We start from the raw sequence: 20,474 nt of genomic DNA, 5'->3' as shown, positions 1-20,474 counted from the left end.
TGAAGAGAGTCTTGGTCTCGGCCCGCTCCAAGCCTTGCAAAGATTTGCTCATTGGCTTCATATCAGGAGAGAGTTCTTCACAGTGTAGGCCTATTTCTTGTGAGAAATACTAAGGTGGTCTTGGGTGTTTCTAGGTTGTTCCTTTATTGCGACTATTATATAGTTTCTAATAATAGTTAGAAATGGATGTTATTTTTAACTTTCTCATTTAGTTTGGTAATATTTTTGTAATTTAATTGTGATGTTAGGCTACATTTTAGTGCTGAGCAACAATTAATCATGATTAATCGCATCCAAAATAAACATTTTTGTTTATAAAATATATGTGTGTGTGTGTGTACAGTGTATATTTCTTATTTATATATAAAGACACACATACTGTATATATTTTGAAAACATTTACAAGCATATATTTATATTCATATAATTTATATGAATATAAATATTAATGCTGTTAAACGATTAATTGCATACAAAATAAAAGTTTTTGTTTACATAATACATGTGTGTGCACTGTGTGTATTTATGTATATACAAATACACACGCATGCGTATATATTTAAGAAAAATATGTTATGTTTATATATTAAATATATTTATATATAATATAAATATACACATGTAAATATTTTCAAAATATAAACTGTATGTGTGTGTGTGTTTATGTATTCATAATAAAAACACACTGTACACACACACATTTAAAGTACATAGAAACCTTTATTTTGGATGCAGTTATTTGTGATTAATCATTGCCCAGCACTATTAAATGTATTTTTTAACTAGTTTCAATTTTAGTTCTTTTTTGTTTTTATTTCAAAATAGTAATTTTAGTGCTCCAACATAAGCTAAATAAAAAATGAGTATGAGTAAGTGTTGCATTTTAAACATACTTTATACAGTCTGTTCAGCTTTATTTTAATGAACAAAAATGTTTAATGTTATCTTTATATAAATCTTTATGGGCAGATATGATCATCATTTGAGATCTTTCTCATCAGTGCCATTGCTAAAGTCATTGCAACATCTGCAATGTATCATCTGCAAACGGTTCAGGCCATTCGGTTCATGAGGGTAACACCATCAATATGATCGCAGGAAGCCGTTGCATCATATAATACAGCTGACAGATGTTGATGGTTTTCCAGTGCTTCCTCTGCAGTTTGGCCTGTATAATTCAGACGGTAAAAAAGAAGGGTCTAGTGGTCAGCCTGAGCAGTGAGGTTTCTCTGCTAATGGACTGGATCAAGTAAGTCCACCTCAGTCAATGTAGTGTAACGCTTACTTTCAGTAATGCTGGTTATCAACCAGAGGCATTATATTTGGATTAATTTTTATCCCACCCCAACAAAATAGTGTCGTATTTTCATAGCTTCCATTCACTGGCTTCTAGCCATAAAATAGTCTTTTGTTTTAAATGTTGATGTCTGCAGTGTTGTTCTAGTTTGCATCCGTCTAGCATGTCTGAATTGTTTTGATGAGCTTGTGTCCTGTGTGTGACAGGGCTCTTGGGTTTGTATAAGGGTCTAGAGGTGAAGCTGTCGGCCGCCCTCATGTTCGTGGTGTTTGAGAAGATCACTGCTGCCAACGTTTAAACTCATGGGCCTCCAGAAGAAGCTCAAGCACTGAGATACAGTTAGCCTTCTCCACAATTGATTTATGATTACCTCTAACCTACACACACCCTCAGGAGGAGCACCACATATCATACTTAAAGCGTAAAAATGATTTTAATTTAAATTAAACTTATGCATTTGGCAGATGCTTAAAAGTGACTTACAGTGCATTCAGGCTAACAATTTTTACCTATCATGTGTTCCCAGGGATTCAAACCCCCAACGCTTGACATCGCAGTGCTCTACCAATTGAGCTACAGGAACACTGTTTTATAGACCTTTAGTTTGTAACGTGTACAATATCAAGTTTCTTTGATCAGAATCTTAGACAAAATGGTTACTGATGTAAATCTGTGCTACAGAAAGTATTTTATAACATATGAAAGGTTAATCCAAAGCAAAACATGACATTATTTGAGTGATTCTGAATTTAAAGGCGATAGTTAAGCCCAACATAAAACTATTAAAAGCTATTATCATAAATCTATCGTATGACTTCAGGAAACTTATGTAGCTCACACTACTTTTGTGGTATGCTTCGATTATAAAAAAAAGCATTCTTCAGAATATCTTTGTATGGGTTTGTAAGTAAATGATGGGGAGTAATGACAGACTTTTCTTTTTTAGTTAAATGTGTCTAACAAGTGTATGAAGGGGTGGATTAGTTCATAATGATCACACTTTAGCATTCGTGAAAGACATTTAAAAATGCACTGCTCAGCGTAAACTTGAACTTGAGGTCGAAGTGTATTTATTCAGACAATAATTCCCTAAATCTACATCTTTTTTTAAAAAAGGGCAACTCCGGTTGATTGAAATCTTGCCTGCTGTGTCAATGGAACGGTTTTATCTAGTGGATATATTAATATTAAAAACTAAAACAGTTTACACAAATAAATTGCAACGAAGACTTTGTAATAAAGTTTCTTTATTTCAGCATATTTTATACTTTCATTTGTAAAACCTTATTTACTGTACTTTTTTGGCATGTATAAATGAGTTTAAGTAAATCCTAATAAAAGCTATGGTAGAAATCCAGTGAGGACTAATTTCTCTGATATAACCCAATAACCCTAAAGAGTCCCGCATGTGAATTCCTCATTTAAGTTAAGTACACGTTGTACTGATTTGTTCCCTTTTAGTTCAATCTAAATTAAAATGAGGAAATGAGGATAAGATTTAACTAAAACGAGGGAAACAAAAAATAAAACGTAAAAAGTTATGGCCACGGTAGGTATTTTTTCTTCCACATGTCAAAGTGAAACAAATGAAAAATTGTACAAACCGTCATTTAAATTGTCACATTGAATTAATTAATTGAACAACTTTACAACACATTTCATGAATTAGGGCCAATTTGTGGTAAATGATATTTTCATATTGTATAGAACTGTTAAAATCATAAAATGTGTGTGGCTTAAAAACTTAAATAGATCAAGGATATTTTGTGGTTATCAACATAAAGGATAAAATCACAATATATTTATATAAAAAAAGTCAACGCGTACATCAAGTCGACATGTTTGTTGATGTTTGGTGGAACTCTTGTTACCAAGGCCACAAACTGAATCCAGAACATTCATAAAAAAACACAAGCACTGGCTAGTCATGCACTGCTCTGCTACAGTACGTCCAGGATGTACTGCACACAGTGTGAGCTCGGTATATCAGTGTTGAGATGAATGAGGACTGCTCGTGTCCCGGATGTACCACTCTGGTAAGAAGGTATACTGAGAGTCTCTGTGGACGGTGAAGCTCACGTCTCTGTGTGGATCCCATGTGAACAGGTACACCACTCTGAAAAACATCACATCACACCAGTCACAATCTCAAACCATCCCGAACCCGATGATAGATGTATAAAAGAGGTATTGGACTTGCAAAGGATTACAACAACAAATGTTCTTAATTTCCAACATGCACTGATGAACTGTTCAAAATAAGACCTTGAACGTGCATTAAGAGAGTGACTTAAGAGAACCCTCTGACCTTGGGTTGTCCTCTGTGACGACTGATTTGACAAAGGACAGGAAATCGTTGCAGAAATTCATACAGACTGTTGGTTTCCAGCAGTTGTACTCGTTCTGCAGAGTAAAGAGCAGTGAAAATCATGGATCATGTGACACTGAAGACTGAAAATGCTCATAAGTCAGCTTCGCATCATGGAAATAAATATAAACATAAATTTCAAAATCGAAAATTAAATGGTAATAAAGTTTCACAATAGTTGTGTTCTTACTGTATTTTTAATCAAATAAATGCAGCCTTGGTGAGCATAAAAGACATCTTTGAAAACCATCTTATGGACTGATCTTATGTGGTGGTTATATAGAACAAACCTTGATGAGTTGAGAAATTTTCGAGGTTGGGATGGTCTCAACACCCACCACTATCCCATCATGGTCTCGAAACCCAGCGACTATCTGTGGCACTCCAGGAAGAAACGACTGCGCCCACCATTTCAGCAGCTTGTACCTACAAGAGGAATGTACACACATACATGCATGGGATGATGCATAAAAATAAAATAAAGAGCACTGGATGGAAAAGCCAAGATGTGCATAAATTCTAAAAATGTGCATAAACTGCGATGGAAACACTTTTACTGAATAAATTCCTTATTGCGCATCAAAAAAGACATGTGACTTAGCAACGGGACAGTATAAAATTAAATGAACCAATGGACTGTCATTATAAAATACTTGAGTGAAGTCACGTCAAAGTGCTTCATTATAATTATAATAATCCTGCAGCAAATGTAATTTTTCTTTCTCATATTTGGCGCTAATCAGCTAATCAGAGCTTTCAAGTTAATCAGAAAGAGACGATTTTGTTCTCGTCAACTTGCTTGGATTGAAAGATTGAAAGTTTATTTGCAAATGTTCTATGCACTATTCCAATTGTGTGCATGATTTTAATTCGTAACTTTGGATGGAAACATAGCTAATGGCTACTGTCAACAATGACAGACGTTTTATTTTTGGACAAACTGTCCCTTGAAATATCCCTAAACATATGTTGAGAACGACAGAAGCATTTGTATGGAATCAATGCGACAGATTTTCTGACGGAGAAATTAACGAATCTCTATTCCATTGCACTACGAACAACGTGAACGTGCAACGTGAACAGCTGGAAGTTGTGCAGTGCATTGTTTGTGCAACCGCTCCGTTTCTTCTAGTGCTGTCAAATGATTTATTCGTGATTAATCACATCCAAAATAAAGGTTTTAGTTTACGTAATATGTGTGTTCTGTGTATATACATTACGTATAAGAAAGTTATGTTGTTATATATTATACATATTTATATATAAATGTAATACATATGAATATAAATATATACATGTAAATATTTTCTAAATATATACTGTGTGTGTATTTATATATACAAGCACAGTACACACAAAAACCCAAAATTTTGGATGCAATTAATCACAATTCATAGATTTGCAGCACTAATTATAAATTAAATTTAAATATAATTATACACATGTAAATATTTGCTTAATCTATACATGCATTTGTTTGTATGTATTTATATATATATACACATAATAAATATATACAGTACAATACAACCTTTATTTTGGATGTGATTAATGGTTGATAACACTAATTTCTTCTTTTTAAGCGCCACTATTAAGAGTATTAATTTGCATTTCCTTTCCAAACCTGTTTTTTTTTTTATTTTTAAAATAAAAATCAGACCTGATTTTGTGCCGAACACGTGTTGGTGTGAACAGGTCTTAATTCTGTTGAATCAGTTCAATTCAAGTTTATTTGTATCACGCTTTTCACAATACAAATGATGAGTTTCGTAAGTTTCTACAATATATTTAGTTGTAGCATATCAGTGGTGACGGTGTCAAATTTATCTACATATGACGGTAAAAATGTACGGTTAAATAGAGTTAATGATGTAGTCAAACAGACGATGAACAGCATTAACAGCAATGATTATATGCTGCAGTTTGCACATGGATAGCTTCACCTGTGGAAGTTGCTTCTCTGCTTCGGGGTGCAGATTTCGGCGGAGGTCTTGAGCTCCACATAAGATCCCGGTGCTGGAGGAGCATCAGGGTCTTTGACGCGGCAGTCTACTTCTCCAGAGAAGAGCAGCGTGTGGTCGGCCAGACGCGTCTGAACCACCGTGCAGAACGCTTCATTGGTGTTCACCACGCCCCCTGGGTCTGGAGTCCCATCCACATCATCTGAAAATGAAGGAAACGGTCGGTAAGTGCTGAGATCCATTATCTGTCTTACAGTAGAGAACAGCAGACGCCTCAGACCTGCGCATAAGTACTGCTCAAACTTGTATCCCCAGTACATCATCTCCTCCTGCCGCTCGGAGCGGGTCTCTCGGTTCACTCGGGCCGCCTCGGTCTCCACCTCACTGATGTAGATGCTGCCTCTGAACCTGGAGGCGGCCAGCATCCATCCCTCATGAGTCTCGTACGGGGTGGTCAGCACTTTGGTTAGGTGTCCTCTCCATGTCACAAAGTCCACTCCTAGAGCACTGCACACACACTCAGTAACTCAGCTGAACACAGAAACAAGACATGTGTGCTGAAGGGCTGCTTTAGGACTGCTGAGGTACTCTCATAGGTTTTGATTAATAATCTGAATCAGGCGTTCCATACTTTTGTTGTGTTTTTTCATATTTACTAAAGATTTTGTTTTTACTTTAGTACTTCAACTAAAAGAAAATGAGAACTGTCGCATTGGCAACTTGCATTTTACTTTATTTCATGTAAGTGTTTATGTGGTTTTTATGTTAGTCGACTATAATAACCCATCTGAGCAGTACATACATTCTGGGACAATGATGTGGATTTAATAAAATGACTTTTAATTAAGCAAGTTTTGAAAATCAAAAAACTCAATAAGACTTCTTTTTTTTCTTAAATGTCAGATTAATAATTTAGTGCCCTGACATTGTAATGAAAAAATAAAACTAAAAACTTAAGTAATTTGGTATCATTTATTATTTGTATTCTTCTTCTTCTTAATATTATTTTTTAAATAATTACTCAATTTCATTTTAGCTTCATTTTTGTTTTAGTACAACAGTTTAAACCGTATATATATACACACACATACATACATACATTATATGTATATATATGTATATATGTACAGTACAGGCCAAAAGTTTGGAAACATTACTATTTTAATGTTTTTGAAAGAAGTTTCTTCTGCTCATCAAGCCTGCATTTATTTGATCAAAAATACAGAAAAAACTGTAATATTGTGAAATATTATTACAACTTTAAATAATACTTTTCTATTTGAATATACTTTTAAAAAATAATTTATTCCTGTGATGCAAAGCTGAATTTTCAGCATCATTACTCCAGCCTTCAGTGTCACATGTAACATCAGTCGATCACATGATCCTTTAGAAATCATTCTAATATTCTGATTTATTATGAGTGTTGGAAACAGTTCTGCTGTCTAATATATTTGATCAATAAAAGGTTAAAAAGAACTGCATTTATTCAAAAAAAAAAAAAAAATTCTAATAATATATTTTCTTTACGATCACTTTTTATCAATTTAACACATCCTTGCTGAATAAAAGTATTGATTTTATTTAAAAAAAAAGAAAGAAAAAAAATTACTGACCAGTAGTGTATATTGTTATTACAAAATATTTATATTTTAAAAACATAGCTTCTTTTTTTTTTTTTTTTTACTTTTTATTCATCAAATTATCCTAAAAAAGTATCACATGCTCTGAAAAAATATTAAGCAGCAGAACTGTTTCCAACTTTGATAATGAATCATCATATTAGAATGATTTCTAAAGGATCGCGTGATAATGATCCTAAAAATTCAGCTTTTCATCACAGAAATAAATGATCATTTAAAGTATAATACATTTAAAAACAATTATTTTAAATTGTTAAAATATATCACAATATTACATTTTTTTTCTGTATTTTTGATAAGATAAATGCAGGCTTGATGAGCAGAAGAAACTTCTTTCAAAAACATTAAAAACAGTAATGTTTCCAAACTTGTTTTATTTTATTTATGAATGTATTAAAACACATTCAAAAAAATCTTTACTGCTTATTCAAATAAAACAGAAATGCAGAAACAAGCGGAGGAAAAAACACTCCAAAACCAATAATTGACAAAAAGAAATTATAACATAAAAAGGACCGCTGCAGATCCTTATGATGACTCACAGACTCATGGGGAGTATGATGTTAGACTAAATGAAATATTAGATTATTTGTCTCTATTTTATTTTTATGAAAAGGGAAGCTTAGTTCTGGTAAAATCAAATGTCATGTGCAACTCCCCCCAAATAATTATTTCTCCATCACATATATACACACACACACACAATGCAGTGCAATGCATGTCTAACCGAGCTTGTTGCAGACCTGTCTTTAATTACACATTGAGGTGTTTCTGACCTGGATGAGGAGGTCTGGACCCTGGTCTGGATCCTGTCTCTGTTGGCCAGAATCCACCTCAGCACGTGATCCAGCTTCTCTTTGACGCTGTCATCTCTTTTGACGAAGCGGCTGGTGTATCCGTCTCTCAGATCAAAGCCTGGGCTCTGTGCGGGCTGCACGTAGTAGCGCAGCTGCCTCGGGTCGTTGCAGAAGACCCTGTGGGAGTCCAGAGAGAAGCAGCCCACCTCCACGGGCTGCTTATACAGCGGGAAGGGTCTCTCGTACAGCTGTCTGTGAGCGCTCAGGGTCCCGGCGGCTCGCTGCTGGCCCTCATACGTCGCTCGGAGGCGCTTCTTCGTCTCATAATCAGCGCTGCTGGGGTCAGAGCATCTCTTATCAACAGACTCGGGAGGATGGCCTCTGTGGTAACGCTGAGCCATGGCCTGATTTTAGTGTGGTGTGATGAGATAAACCACCTGCAGATCTCAGCATTAGCGAAAATTAGTTAAACAGTACGTGTTTAACTAATCAAGTAACGTTACGTTAATGCGAATATGACTGAATACAACGTAGCAGATAGCCAACCAACTAGCCTAAGTGATAGCAACAACACTACTTCCGTTAGCTACCATGTCTTTCTCAAGCATTTATAATCAATACAAATAATATTCCACAGGGAGTGTTTCATAATACGTGGCGTTTTGTCAGAAATAAGCGTGGTCTTTAGTTAGGATTAAACTGACATCTCACTCGGATACATATAAGTTACACTGTTAGCGGAGCAAGCGCGTACACAGCAATGAAAACACACTTTCAAAATAAAAGCCGTATATTACAACTTCAAAATAAAAGCCAACGTCAAAATAAAAGCCAATGCGCATGATAAATGTTAAAGTCGGCTTGAAATGAAACGTCACCATATCTGTTTTATAAAATCACGTTTTATTTTTATTTTGGAAAAAACTGACCTTGTAATTTCATTAAAATGCATTCATTGAACCTTTTGGTAAAATTGATCGACTTCTCTCTGATATAGATATAACACAAATATAAACTATTCTTAAAGAATAATAATAATGAAAACGAAATTGTGAGACACAAACTCGCAACTGCTGGATATAAAGCCAGAATTGTGATTTTTGTGCAGTTGTTTAATTTTTAACCACTTGGGAGAAACAATATTCAATTTGGAAGATTTGTCATCACAAATTTAAAACATTTGATTTATGTTTCTAGGACACATTGAATCTCATTTGGAGGCAACTTTTCCTTTTTATTGCCATCTTATGTATCATGTGAAATGATCTACTACGCTGGGTTTGCTACCCTGACAATACAGTCCTAAAATAAAAGTCCTAAGCTGTTAATATATTTCTTGCTGTGGCGGTACTAAAAAAAGTCAAATGCAGCAGTCAGCTTCAGACAATATTAGACAATTAATTAAGGTAACAGACTTTAACCTTTGAGTTATTATTATTTTAATGTTATATAAACATGTAATTATTTGTTCCTCTTAAAAATTATGTTTATGATTTTTAGAATAAAAGTCAAAAGGTATCCACCTTTTTCTAAAATGTGGAAGCATATAGGTGAAGCTTCCGGTCCATTACCCACCATAAGGAAAATAATAGCTATGTGCAGTAAACGTTAAAAACTGTTTGCACTACAAACCAGTGTGGTTATACTTAAGATAATACATTGCAATAATATAATAAGACACACAGATTTGCTATATCAATCAGGAAAACAAACTGTATTGTACAGATAAAAATAGCTGGACGGGGAAGAGACCAGAAACTAGACCAAAACAATTTTCAAACGGCCCATTTTAACGGGAAGAATAAGGTGGATAGTTCACCACCAAAATGAAAATTTTATCATTCATTCACTCACCATCATGTCATCCCAAAACTGTATGCATGTCTTTGTGCTGTGGAACACAGAAAAATATATTCTGAAGAGTGTTGGTAACCAAAGAGTTTCAGTTCTCATTGCCTTCCATCTGATTTCTGTCTTTGTATAGTAAAAGTCAACAGCAATCAAAACGGTTTGATTACCAACATTTTTAAAATGATCTTCTTTTATGTTCCACAGAAGAAAGGATGATCATACTATAACACTGTACCAATATGGATAATTGCATATCTTTAATAGTAGCATCTGGAGAATTCGATCATGCAAATATAACTTTGTAAAATATTTTTTTCACCTCTATAATTCAATTAGATATTTAATCACCAACTATGCACTAACAAGAAAGAATTTCTCTGTGGTTTACACACACGCACGCACGCACGCACGCACGCACACACACACACACACACACACACACACACACACACACACACACACACACACACACATTATAACCTCTATGAATTCCTAGGCTGTTTAATACATAATCTGTTCACCAAAATAGACTGCTCTTCTCAACTGCTGAAGATAAGAAAGATGCTATAATCCATCTCTTCAATGTATAACACTTCACTTTTTTTTTTTTTTTTTACAGAAATAGCAGACATATGATAGGAATACAGGTATGGTGAAACCGGAATGAAGTAGAAATCCCAATTGTTAGCAAATGCTTTAATTTCACAATGGCAGTTGACATCAAAAGCATGAGTTCCCAAGATTTGGCATGTGCATTTCTGAATCCTTTAGAAAAGAGTGTTTAAGTTTAAAAGAACAGATCCGCGGGAACCAGCAAGAGTACAAGAGCTTTTCCATTTACAAAGTATACATTGGCCAGCAGCAGCAAAACATTCCTTAGAGCTCAGAGATTATACAACAATCTAATTATCAAGCATTCCTTGAGGACTTAATTCATATTCATGGATAATAATGCATCACATTAATCCCAACCAAGAACATATAATGTAGAACAGCATACTCAGTTACATGGCAGATGCTCCTCAACCTAACATATATATATATTTATAAAGATAAACTACAGTATGTACAGACAAGTTCCAGTTCGTTTTGTCTAACAACAGATCAAAAAAAGTGCTAGGCCAGTAAAACTGGTATCACTTGGTTTTTCGGAGTCTGTGGGAATGGAACTGATCAAAGTTAAAGACAAGAGCACAGCAAAAGCACTATCAAAATGAACCCTACATTCTTAGAAATGAGATATTTACAGTACATGTCAAACACTGGTTAACTGGAGTGAGAAATTGAGAAGCCTGAGGATAAAGTCACTTAACATAATATCACAACTGAAATATTAACCGAGCAGAATATACTATTAAATACAGCACTACAGCAAAACAACGGTGGCTACAAATCCTAACCGTATTCAACATATGTAGGAAAAATGGCTCAGCCAGAAGGAACAAAAACAACAACAACAACAAAAAAATCTATCAATGGGACAACTCCTGAGATATTTTGAACAGTGGTCTGTAATGTTTTTGTAAGTCCGAATGCACTTTTTGGCCTATTGTAAATTAACTCCCAGTGTAAAACATGAGGTTGGAGAGGTTGAAAAGCCACTCTGTGTGTGTGGGTTTGGGAAACTGTAAGTATCTCTCAGTATTTAAAGAGAGACTGATTCGATTGGGTCAAAACAGACACTTTTCCGGGGTATGTTTTTATAAACTAAGGCCAGAATTGTGGTTTACTCAGGCTGCGGGGTGCTGGGACCCCAGGAAAAGAGATTGGGAAAGCGGAAGAGAGAGTCTCTCCGTGCTGGGTCGGGAAGAGTCAGGGTCTCCGGAGCGGACTTCTTCCGTGGTCTGTCCTTGGGCAAAGAAAGGAAGTCTGGAGCTTCGGTGGAAAGGGGTGTGGAGGGAGCACTTGATGGACCGCTACGAGCACAGGATGGCAGGGGCGTCTCGCTGATGGCAATAGCAGGCGGAAAGGTTCCCAGCTTCTTATTGGTGGCTTCTTGAGTGGCTCGTTCATATTCTCTCACTTCCTCCATTGTCATGTCTTTAAACATCCAAAGCAAAGAAATTTCCATTAGTGGGGTATAGTGGACATCTGAAACACGAAGACAAAGTCTCCTCGCTAATGTAATTTATACTGGTCTTAACCAGCGGTGTTAAACTCAGATGATGAAGGGCAACAGTCCCGTTCCAACATTGCTTCAACCCATCTACCTGTACTTCCTAGTAAACCTGAAGACTTAATTAGCTGGATCAGTTGTGTTTAATTAGACTCTTCTTTAATTAACTCTTCCCCACAGAAGTTGAGTTTGACTCTTCTGGATTAAACATCCAATATAAAATCATATTCAATCTGATGTTCAAGAGGCTTCCATTAACAAACTGTAGTGAAATATTTAATGTCACTTTTATTTGTTTCTGCAACCTTTTGTGTGTCTATTATTTATAGCTGTCTTCCTTGCACACTACAAGTCATCGAATCCCATTAAATAATTTCATGATGGGGTATCAAAAATTCAGGGGTGTCCAGACTTAAAGTCCTTGCACACAGAGAACGAAATTTTCATATGCGTTTTTTCATATTCGTCATCCTAATAATTCATCACGCACATAAACCTAACCACATAAACACATGGAGTATGATGCGAAAATTCACGAAACCGTACTAAATGGAGTCTTCAAGCTGTGAGAATGATTTTGTTTTCCTCTTTCTTATTAAAAAGATAAAAAGAGAGGAAATATTTGTTCCATCCCATCCTGAGATATAGAAGAAGGAGATCTCCACCTCCTTATTAAAGAGCAATGGGAATATCACGGGCAATTCAAAGCTTACTTCAGGATGTCAGCGGCTCAGTTTGATGCTTTGTTAGCGAGGCACATATTAAAAAGAAGACCACCTACACCTGTGAACTCACTGTTCAAGGATCTTTACCGTGCTTTATTCTGCAAGACAAAGTCTCTATTCTGGATTTTGGGATTTGCTTGTACGGTGCCTCTGAATTGTCAAAACACCTCTCAAAATGCTTGCTACGGATGCAAAAATTGCCGAAAATGTAACCTGATTCAATTTTTTTTACGACAGATGAATGTTTCTGAGGCAGTGTGTAAACATGATTGACACAACGTGAGGTCTTATTTTTCAAAGACCTAGAATTTCGGACTTCGTGTGCAATGGCCTTTACTCCTGGAGGACCACCTTCCTGTAGAGTTTAGCTCCAACACACCTCACGTGAAGTTAATAATGATCCTGAAGACCTTGATTAGCCTGGTTTAATTGGGGCAAGAGCTAAACCGCTGAAATGTGGACTTCCAGGAGCAGGATTGGAGACCCCTGCTCAAATCTCCAACAGAGGAGATTTTTTGAGGAGATACAGCAGTGTATATGACTGAAAAATGTGTTCAAGCCATCTAATCTAATCAGTATGGTCAAGGTCCTTGATGAGAACACGAAGAACAACTTTAAAGAGCTGAATTTCTCAGCTTTTCAGTCTGTTTGTTCTTGCAGTGACTCATGAAAAACTAAACACGGCTGTGAGCTATGGATCATGACATCCTTCGGTATCCATGAGGTTTGTTAGTCATGACTCTGGGACAGAGTCAACACAAAAGAAAACCGCAAATAAAGGTAAAGGCACGAAAAACAACAGTCTGAAGGGAAGGATGTGTGCATGACTGGCTAGTCAGTGCCAAACTTACCAATCCACTCATCAACCCAAGCGAAAGCCTGTCTATGACCCAGCAACAGCACATCTCTCACCACCTACAGAAAGAAAGGCAGGGGAAATATATGGTGATTGTGATGTAGCAAAGTATAAAGTACATGTGTACTGGATGTGTTCCTGGATCTTTTTTTTAGTGCTGGAGAATTACTTCTGTGAAAGGAACATACAGTATCCCTAATCTTCCCTAACCCTAATGGTATCAACAACCCTAACATCTGTAGAAAATGAAAAGTTAAAGAAATATTGTTGAAGCTCCAGCTCCAACACAAAGCTGACTAATCCTAACCCTTAAATCTGATTGGTTGACAGGAATATTGTTTCAGAACCAACGAAGATGATCCAGGAATTGTGCTGCTAGATGACATCATGGTAAACACAGCTGGATAGACAGATCTATCTATAGATCTGAGCGATCTGCAGTGAGTGTAACTACAAGGTTAGGGTTTTAGGGGGCTCGACTGGGATATGCATGTGGAGTGGTGGAAGTGACCTTGTGCACAAACTGCTCCACGCGTGTCTGAAGTCCCCACACCTCGAACTTCACCGTTACTAGCTTATAGGAGCACATAATGGGATCCTGTGTGTCCCTCCAGCCCTCCTGCAGCAAACCCCGGGCTGTCTTCTCTGATTTAAAGTATCGTGGGTCCTAGAGTGGAAATACAAAATGGAAGAAAAATAAGTGTCCCACAGAGCTTATTATATATCCAATACACAATAAAGTCTAATTTCAACCTTTTTTAAAAAGTATTCATAGCAGAATAGAAAAAAGATGAAAGGAAGAAAAGGTGAAACTCATGCCAACTATGCAAACACTAAGCATTGGGTCTGACAGTTGGATGTCTTATTATACAGTTAATAATAAATGGTAAAAACTTTGTAAACTTGTCCTTGTACTGGTTGTGTTCTGGTTGGTGCAAATTTCTGTACACAAAGAAAGATATCTATGATTTTACATTTAAATTACAGATGTTAATTATATTATTATTGTTTTATTTGAGATTTTTTCATTTTTGTCCTACCCAGTGTTATAGCATTTATTGCATCTTTGTACTTATGCACAAAATTAGAGAGTGGATTCCATTTAAAAGTTAGTATCACTTTGCTCTACTCACTCTGAAGAGCAGAGCACTTGAAGTGAGTGTTTTACACACCAACTACCCACCGGCATACCACAGGGTTCAGTACCTGGACAATTTTTACTCTTCCTTTTCTCAAACTCACTTTGCAAAATTATCACCTCTCAGAGCCTTTTCCCATTATACCTATGCAGATGATACTCAATTCTCTTTTTACCCTCAGACAACCAATGGGTATTAACATATTTCTGCCTGCATATCTGAATTTATTTGAAAACCGAGCTGCTACTAATCCTGGACAAAGAAACAACCCTGCCAAGACTTTGTTATTTCAATAGACAGCCAAATCATCTCACCCACACAAGAATGGTAAGAATCGTGGCATCTTAATGAACAAGGTCTATTATACCTTGAGAAAGCTACCCATTCATATCAATGGTAGCTGCCTGGAAGTTCATTGTTTTTGATCCAATTACCTAATCAGTAAATGCTACATGACAAATGTGAAAAACAAAAACAAAACATTTTAAAACAATCCAAAAACTGACCTTCAATTGACCATCACTGATACACTTGAGCCCAAAGTATACTTCAGTTTTGATGTGAATACTTGTGTATACTCCATTTGATAGCGTGTGCAATAACACAGGTGCTTGATGCATGTCCTAGATGAAATTCAGTTTAATGGTGTTTAATAAGCGGTCATTACCTCAACATACTATGACTGGATTATTTAAAATCATTACTTTCTACACATTTCTTCTTTTAAAATCATTGTTAGTGCACTGTTAGTTCTTTTCAATGTTACGTTTTCTCTTCATATACGTTTTCAGTACATTTTTCATTCAAACCATATACTTAAAGGCATGCTTTTTTATTGTTGATAAAATAACCCTTTGGCCAAGAAATGTTTTTTAACGAACACTGACGAAATTGATATTATTTGCTTTATTTGCATTGTTCCCCATTAGTTAATAGTGCTAAGGTAGTTTTCTGCGATATAAAGTGATTTTATTTGTCTAAATGAGGACTAGAGTGATCACTTATCATTCCCAGCACTGCAGCTGTTCTTTTCCCTTCCACATCTAATCCCACCTCTGCTTTTTTATTCCTCAAACAGAACCACTGCTGGCCTGGATTCTTAGATAGCGACAGGCTCCTGGCAGAGAAAGATAACACTGCACTCCTCTCATCTGTCTATGCTTACCTCTGCAGGAGGAGAGAGACAGTGTGTGGAAATGAATGACTGCGGCGGTACAGTGGAGATGTGTTTCTGAGTCTGGTGTGTATCCAGTAGAGATCTCAACAGGGCCTTTTTAATAATTCAGTATTGGCTTAAAAATAACCTGTATTCCTTTGTTGTTTTTTTCTATGTGGGAGAAACACTCTCGAAACGAAATCCCATCAGCACTAAATACCATATCAGTGAAGCTCAAATGAATAAATGATAGAGGTCAGGAAAATATTGGAGGTGTTTATAAGCACATCCCGTACCTTTGTATTCCTTATAAATTATTCATCATCTCTTTAATGGATTACTTATGTTTTACTGAAGAATTATCTTACCTCGGACTCCTTGTAGTAGCGCTCTGGGATCTCGTCGTAGGCGATGTCAATAAAGCACACCTCCGTTTCTTCATCTCGAGGCTCTGTATCAAAGATCTAGAGCACAATGAGAGGATGTTAGAAAGGAAATTTGTGAAGAAACAATCTACCAGCTACCACTGCTACTGAAATTGTCAGGATGCACTTAAACTCCAAATTAGTTTTAACCGGATGTGGTTTAACAAGTTTCCTTTGTTCACACCGAAAGCAACAATGATGTGAGATGCAACACAATCAGAACATATTTGATCTGTAAAATACAGATATGGTGAGGGGATGATATATTACAGTGAGTGGAAATCAAGCAACTAACAGAAAATCTAGTCGCTTGTGGCTCTTTGCAGTAGTATATTAACTGAATAAAGGGATCATGCACCCAAAAATGAAAATTCTGTCAGTAATTACTCACCCTCACATCATTCCAAACCCATAAGACCTTTGTTCATCTTTGGAACACAAATGAAGATATTTTTGATGAAATCCGAGAGCTTTCTGATCCTGTATAGACAGCAATGCAACTACCATGTAGAAGGCCCAGAAAAGTGATAAGGACATTGTTAAAATAGTCCATATGTCATTGCTGTCTATGCAGGGTCAGGAAGCACTCCACAAATATCTTAATTTGTGTCCCAAAGATGAACAAAGAGAGTTTATCACCAGTCTGCCCCAATACATTGGCTGGAAGAGCTTGGTTAGCTGGTTCAGGTGTGTTTAATTAGGACTGCAGCCAAACCCTGCAGGACAGTGACCCTCCAGGAGAAGGACTGGACAACCCTGGATAAACCAAGTTACTCCCGATTGCCAAATTGCTGTATTGTTGGTCACTAGTTAGTCTCACACCCACAGTACAAGAGTTTGATATGCACACAACAATCCACCAAGAAATTAAGTCATGCTTTACAAGCTCCCATACTGAGTTAGTGAGGTTCAACTTCACATTGAATCAACTAAACTGCTGTTGTTCATTTTACATTTACAATCTCTTTTCATCTGAATGGGCGGATGTTGAACTGCAGTAGCTGCTTAACTCTGTCTCTATCACAAATCATTAGCTCTCACTGACAATGATTTCTGTTTGCTTAATGCAGCAAATCACTCTCAGCATGACTACAAGCTTGTTCATTTGTCACCGGGATATGACTTTCTGTTGTGGGTAAATCTTTAGCAACTCTCGGCAGACTCCAACATTTCTACAGCCGCAGACTCCACGCTTTCCACAAGAAGGAGCTCTCGGTCTGTGTGTGTATTGCATAAGCTGCCACTCATCCGAGTGCTTGCAGCCTAACAACGACTTTTTAATGGGTGAGAGCACTCCGTTCAAAGGATCGGGTGCTTTCAGGAGAGAGAACGGCTCTCTTGTTGTCTGCCACCTGTGTGGGTTTGTCAATTACATTGTAATTCTATGTATATCCAACTGACGGTAAGCTTCAGGGATGACATGGAGAGAAATGTATAAAACCTCTTTATTTTAAAATGTAGACACAAAGGAGAGTGCACTAGCTGTTAGAGCAAGGAATGAATGGGTTGAAAATCTAAAATAAAGAATAAAAGGGGATGACATGGCAGAGTACCTGAATATTTTATAAAATAAGGTACGGTGGACTTTATCAAGAGAGATGGGGAAATTTAAAAAGGGCTTGAATGATGGCTCCAATAAATAAAATCTGCCTTTATTTCTGAGATGTGGCATCAACACGGAGTCAAAGCACGAAACTCGGACAAGCTTGTTTATCAAAGCCGATGAAAAAAGAACAAGAACCAACTCTAAATCCCAATGGTGGTGAAAAGCAACATTAAAATGGACTCCTGCTGCAACTCAGACTAATGCATGCTGGAGTGCGCCGTTTATACTTCAAAGCAGCCAACATGGCTTAAATGTAGGGAAAACATCAGAAACCGCCTCTCAAGCCAACGAGGAGGCGGAATACAGATCAAGGATTTGTGTTTTCTCCACTTACAGATGCAGACAGAGTTCTATAGGTGCAAAAAGACAAGACACAAGCGAAGAGATGGGTTAAAATATCACTCTGACGAACACCGTGGTTGATTAAGCAAAAAAAGCAAGGTCCGTGAAGAATGGTGTGGAAGAACTTGACTGGCCTGCTTAAAGTTCACACCTGAACCCCACTAAACACCTTGCAATAGGAACACCCAGAAAGACCCCATCATCAAATGTCAGTGCCTTCACAGCCACTCGTATGTCAATATAGTTACAAATCCGCGCATCAATTTTCCAACATTTAGTCAGAGCAATGTCTTTCTAAAACAGAAGTGGAAACTGTTAAAGCAGCAAACGGAGAACAAACTCTCTATATACACCCATGGTTTTGTAATAAAATGCTCAATAAGCACATATGGCAGGTCACTGTCAGGTTAAAATGAATTAATCTTTTAAAAAGAAATGTCCTGAGACCTTGTATTTTCCCCCATTTTAATGAACCAAAACACTTTACTTTGCTAATGCATGTTTCTGGTTTCACAGTGCACAAATTATATTGGTGCACACTAATCCAAATAAATAAAAATGTCTTTATAATCTCATCAAAATGTAATACTGTTCTTTTTTTTGGTTGATATCACAAATCTCCCTTATTTTTAATCCCATTTTATGTAATTAAAATAATATTAATGTTGTGCGGGTTATAGGTCTGTCCCTCACTCGTTTATTTCAGCACCATGGACAGGGCAAATCAACAGCACACGGCCAATGGAACCAGATGGCTGATAAAACCTGAAGCTACTTTCTGCTCATCAGCCACCGTTACTTAAGAAGTGTTGGCATCTCAAGCGAGTGTGAAACACGGTTGGAGAAAGAATGCAGCGTTCTGTTATTTCTCACCTGCAGATGCAGAAAAAGCCCTGAGGTGAACCAACCAGCACCCCACCACCTCCCAACAGATGCTATCTGGCTCCTTCACCTCTCCTTTACAGCGCCACAAGCACATTCAGATTTCATTCAATCACTTTGTCTGTGAATTGTCTTTGTCTATCAATCTATGTCTAATCAAGTATTGTTTTCCAGTATACTGTTATAGTATGAAAATGCAACATCTTGAATTCCAAGACATTTTCTCAGAACACCTTACTATTTCCACAACATTAGTTTTCACTACTTCATCCCTTCCCACTGTACAGCTGATTTAACATGTAATCATTGGGTGAGTTCAAGCACATCGTTTGTAAATGTTAAATCTTCAAACAAACCCACAAACGCCTCAAACTGATCACAGGAGAGGGAGAACTATCCGCTCGCAGTGGGTGATCTTTAAAATGCTCTCATTTGTAGCAGAGGATAAAAGGGTTACTAGATGCCAAAAGCAAAGGGATAAAACAAAGCAAAATTCTTTCTAAGCGAGTGAGCATGTATGTGGAGACTCGTACAGACAGCACTAGCTCAGACAGACCGTAACCGCCGTCTGGAACAATCCTGATACATGTAAGCCCCTCAGACTCACTGCAGGCCAGCATTATTAAAGAGTCCAGCTTACCCTGGAACTCTCTACAGGACAAATCCCTTCTGAAATCACAAGCGGTTTTTGGCTAGTGGGTTTCCTCCACTTAGATTTACACAGTGTTAAGGAAGTCAAAACAAACAAAAAATCAGAATGTCATCATAAATGTGTATGAATACACACAAGTGTGAATGAAATTTGTGAGTGACATCCTATGGACTTTTTTTATTATTGATTCAATGCACTTTTCATAGCTTGACATCTAGCTAATGACAAATATTTTGGGAGGAGAATAGTTAACCAAAAAAGAAAACTAACCTATCCCCAGACCATGAATTTATTTCTACTTTGAATCAGATATGAAGAAATTTATCATGACATCACTTGCTAACCAATGTATCCCCTGCGGTGAATGGGTGCCATCAGAACAGCTGATAAATACATCACAATAATCCACAAGTAATTCACACAAATCCAGTCTATATATTAGTATCTCGTGAAGATGTTCTAAGATACAAATCTATTACTGAGGTGTTTAGATTGAAATTGTCCCTTCTGGACAAAATACATGAACCATAATAATGCTTCCTTCAGTTTGTTTTTCGCTTGTTAATTGTGCTTGATTAGTGCACATATATTATTGGTTAACCCACTGGAGTGGTCTGGATTACTTGTTTTTATCAGCTGCTTGGACTCTCATTCTGCT

General features: G+C 36.7%; 2 protein-coding genes across 2 annotated transcripts in view; both read right to left on the bottom strand.

Annotated features, from left to right (window-relative positions):
* Positions 1–2,527: 2,527 nt before the first annotated feature.
* On the bottom strand, positions 2,528–8,858 carry dxo (decapping exoribonuclease). The gene is made up of 6 exons (XM_052552180.1): positions 8,046–8,858; positions 5,907–6,133; positions 5,609–5,828; positions 3,956–4,091; positions 3,606–3,700; positions 2,528–3,413 (listed from the first exon to the last, which is right to left on the bottom strand). The coding sequence occupies exons 1-6, from the start codon at positions 8,465–8,467 to the stop codon at positions 3,284–3,286; spliced, it is 1,230 nt and encodes a 409-aa protein (XP_052408140.1). The 5' UTR covers positions 8,468–8,858; the 3' UTR covers positions 2,528–3,283.
* A 1,740-nt stretch (positions 8,859–10,598) lies between these two features.
* The window catches only part of pitpnc1a (phosphatidylinositol transfer protein cytoplasmic 1a), a 73,159-nt gene continuing 63,283 nt past the window's right edge, over positions 10,599–20,474 (bottom strand). The window contains exons 6-9 of the mRNA XM_052552182.1: positions 16,278–16,373; positions 14,126–14,281; positions 13,610–13,673; positions 10,599–11,957 (exon numbers count right to left, since the gene is read on the bottom strand). Coding sequence (XP_052408142.1) covers positions 11,644–11,957; positions 13,610–13,673; positions 14,126–14,281; positions 16,278–16,373 — 630 coding nt within the window. The 3' untranslated portion in view covers positions 10,599–11,643. The remainder of the gene's footprint in view (positions 11,958–13,609; positions 13,674–14,125; positions 14,282–16,277; positions 16,374–20,474) is intronic.

Source organism: Carassius gibelio, chromosome B3, assembly GCF_023724105.1.
Source record: "Carassius gibelio isolate Cgi1373 ecotype wild population from Czech Republic chromosome B3, carGib1.2-hapl.c, whole genome shotgun sequence".
NCBI lineage: Eukaryota > Metazoa > Chordata > Actinopteri > Cypriniformes > Cyprinidae > Carassius > Carassius gibelio.
This window is presented reverse-complemented; position numbering and strand designations above follow the sequence as displayed.

Coding starts and splice junctions, on each gene's coding strand:
- dxo (XM_052552180.1), bottom strand. CDS start 8,467: ATGGCTCAGCGTTACCACAGAGGCCATCCTCCCGAGTCTGTTGATAAG. Junction 6,134..8,045: donor GTCCAGACCTCCTCATCCAG/GTCAGAAACACC, acceptor GTGTGTGTGCAG/TGCTCTAGGAGTGGACTTTG. Junction 4,092..5,608: donor CAGAGAAGCAACTTCCACAG/GTGAAGCTATCC, acceptor TTCCTCTTGTAG/GTACAAGCTGCTGAAATGGT.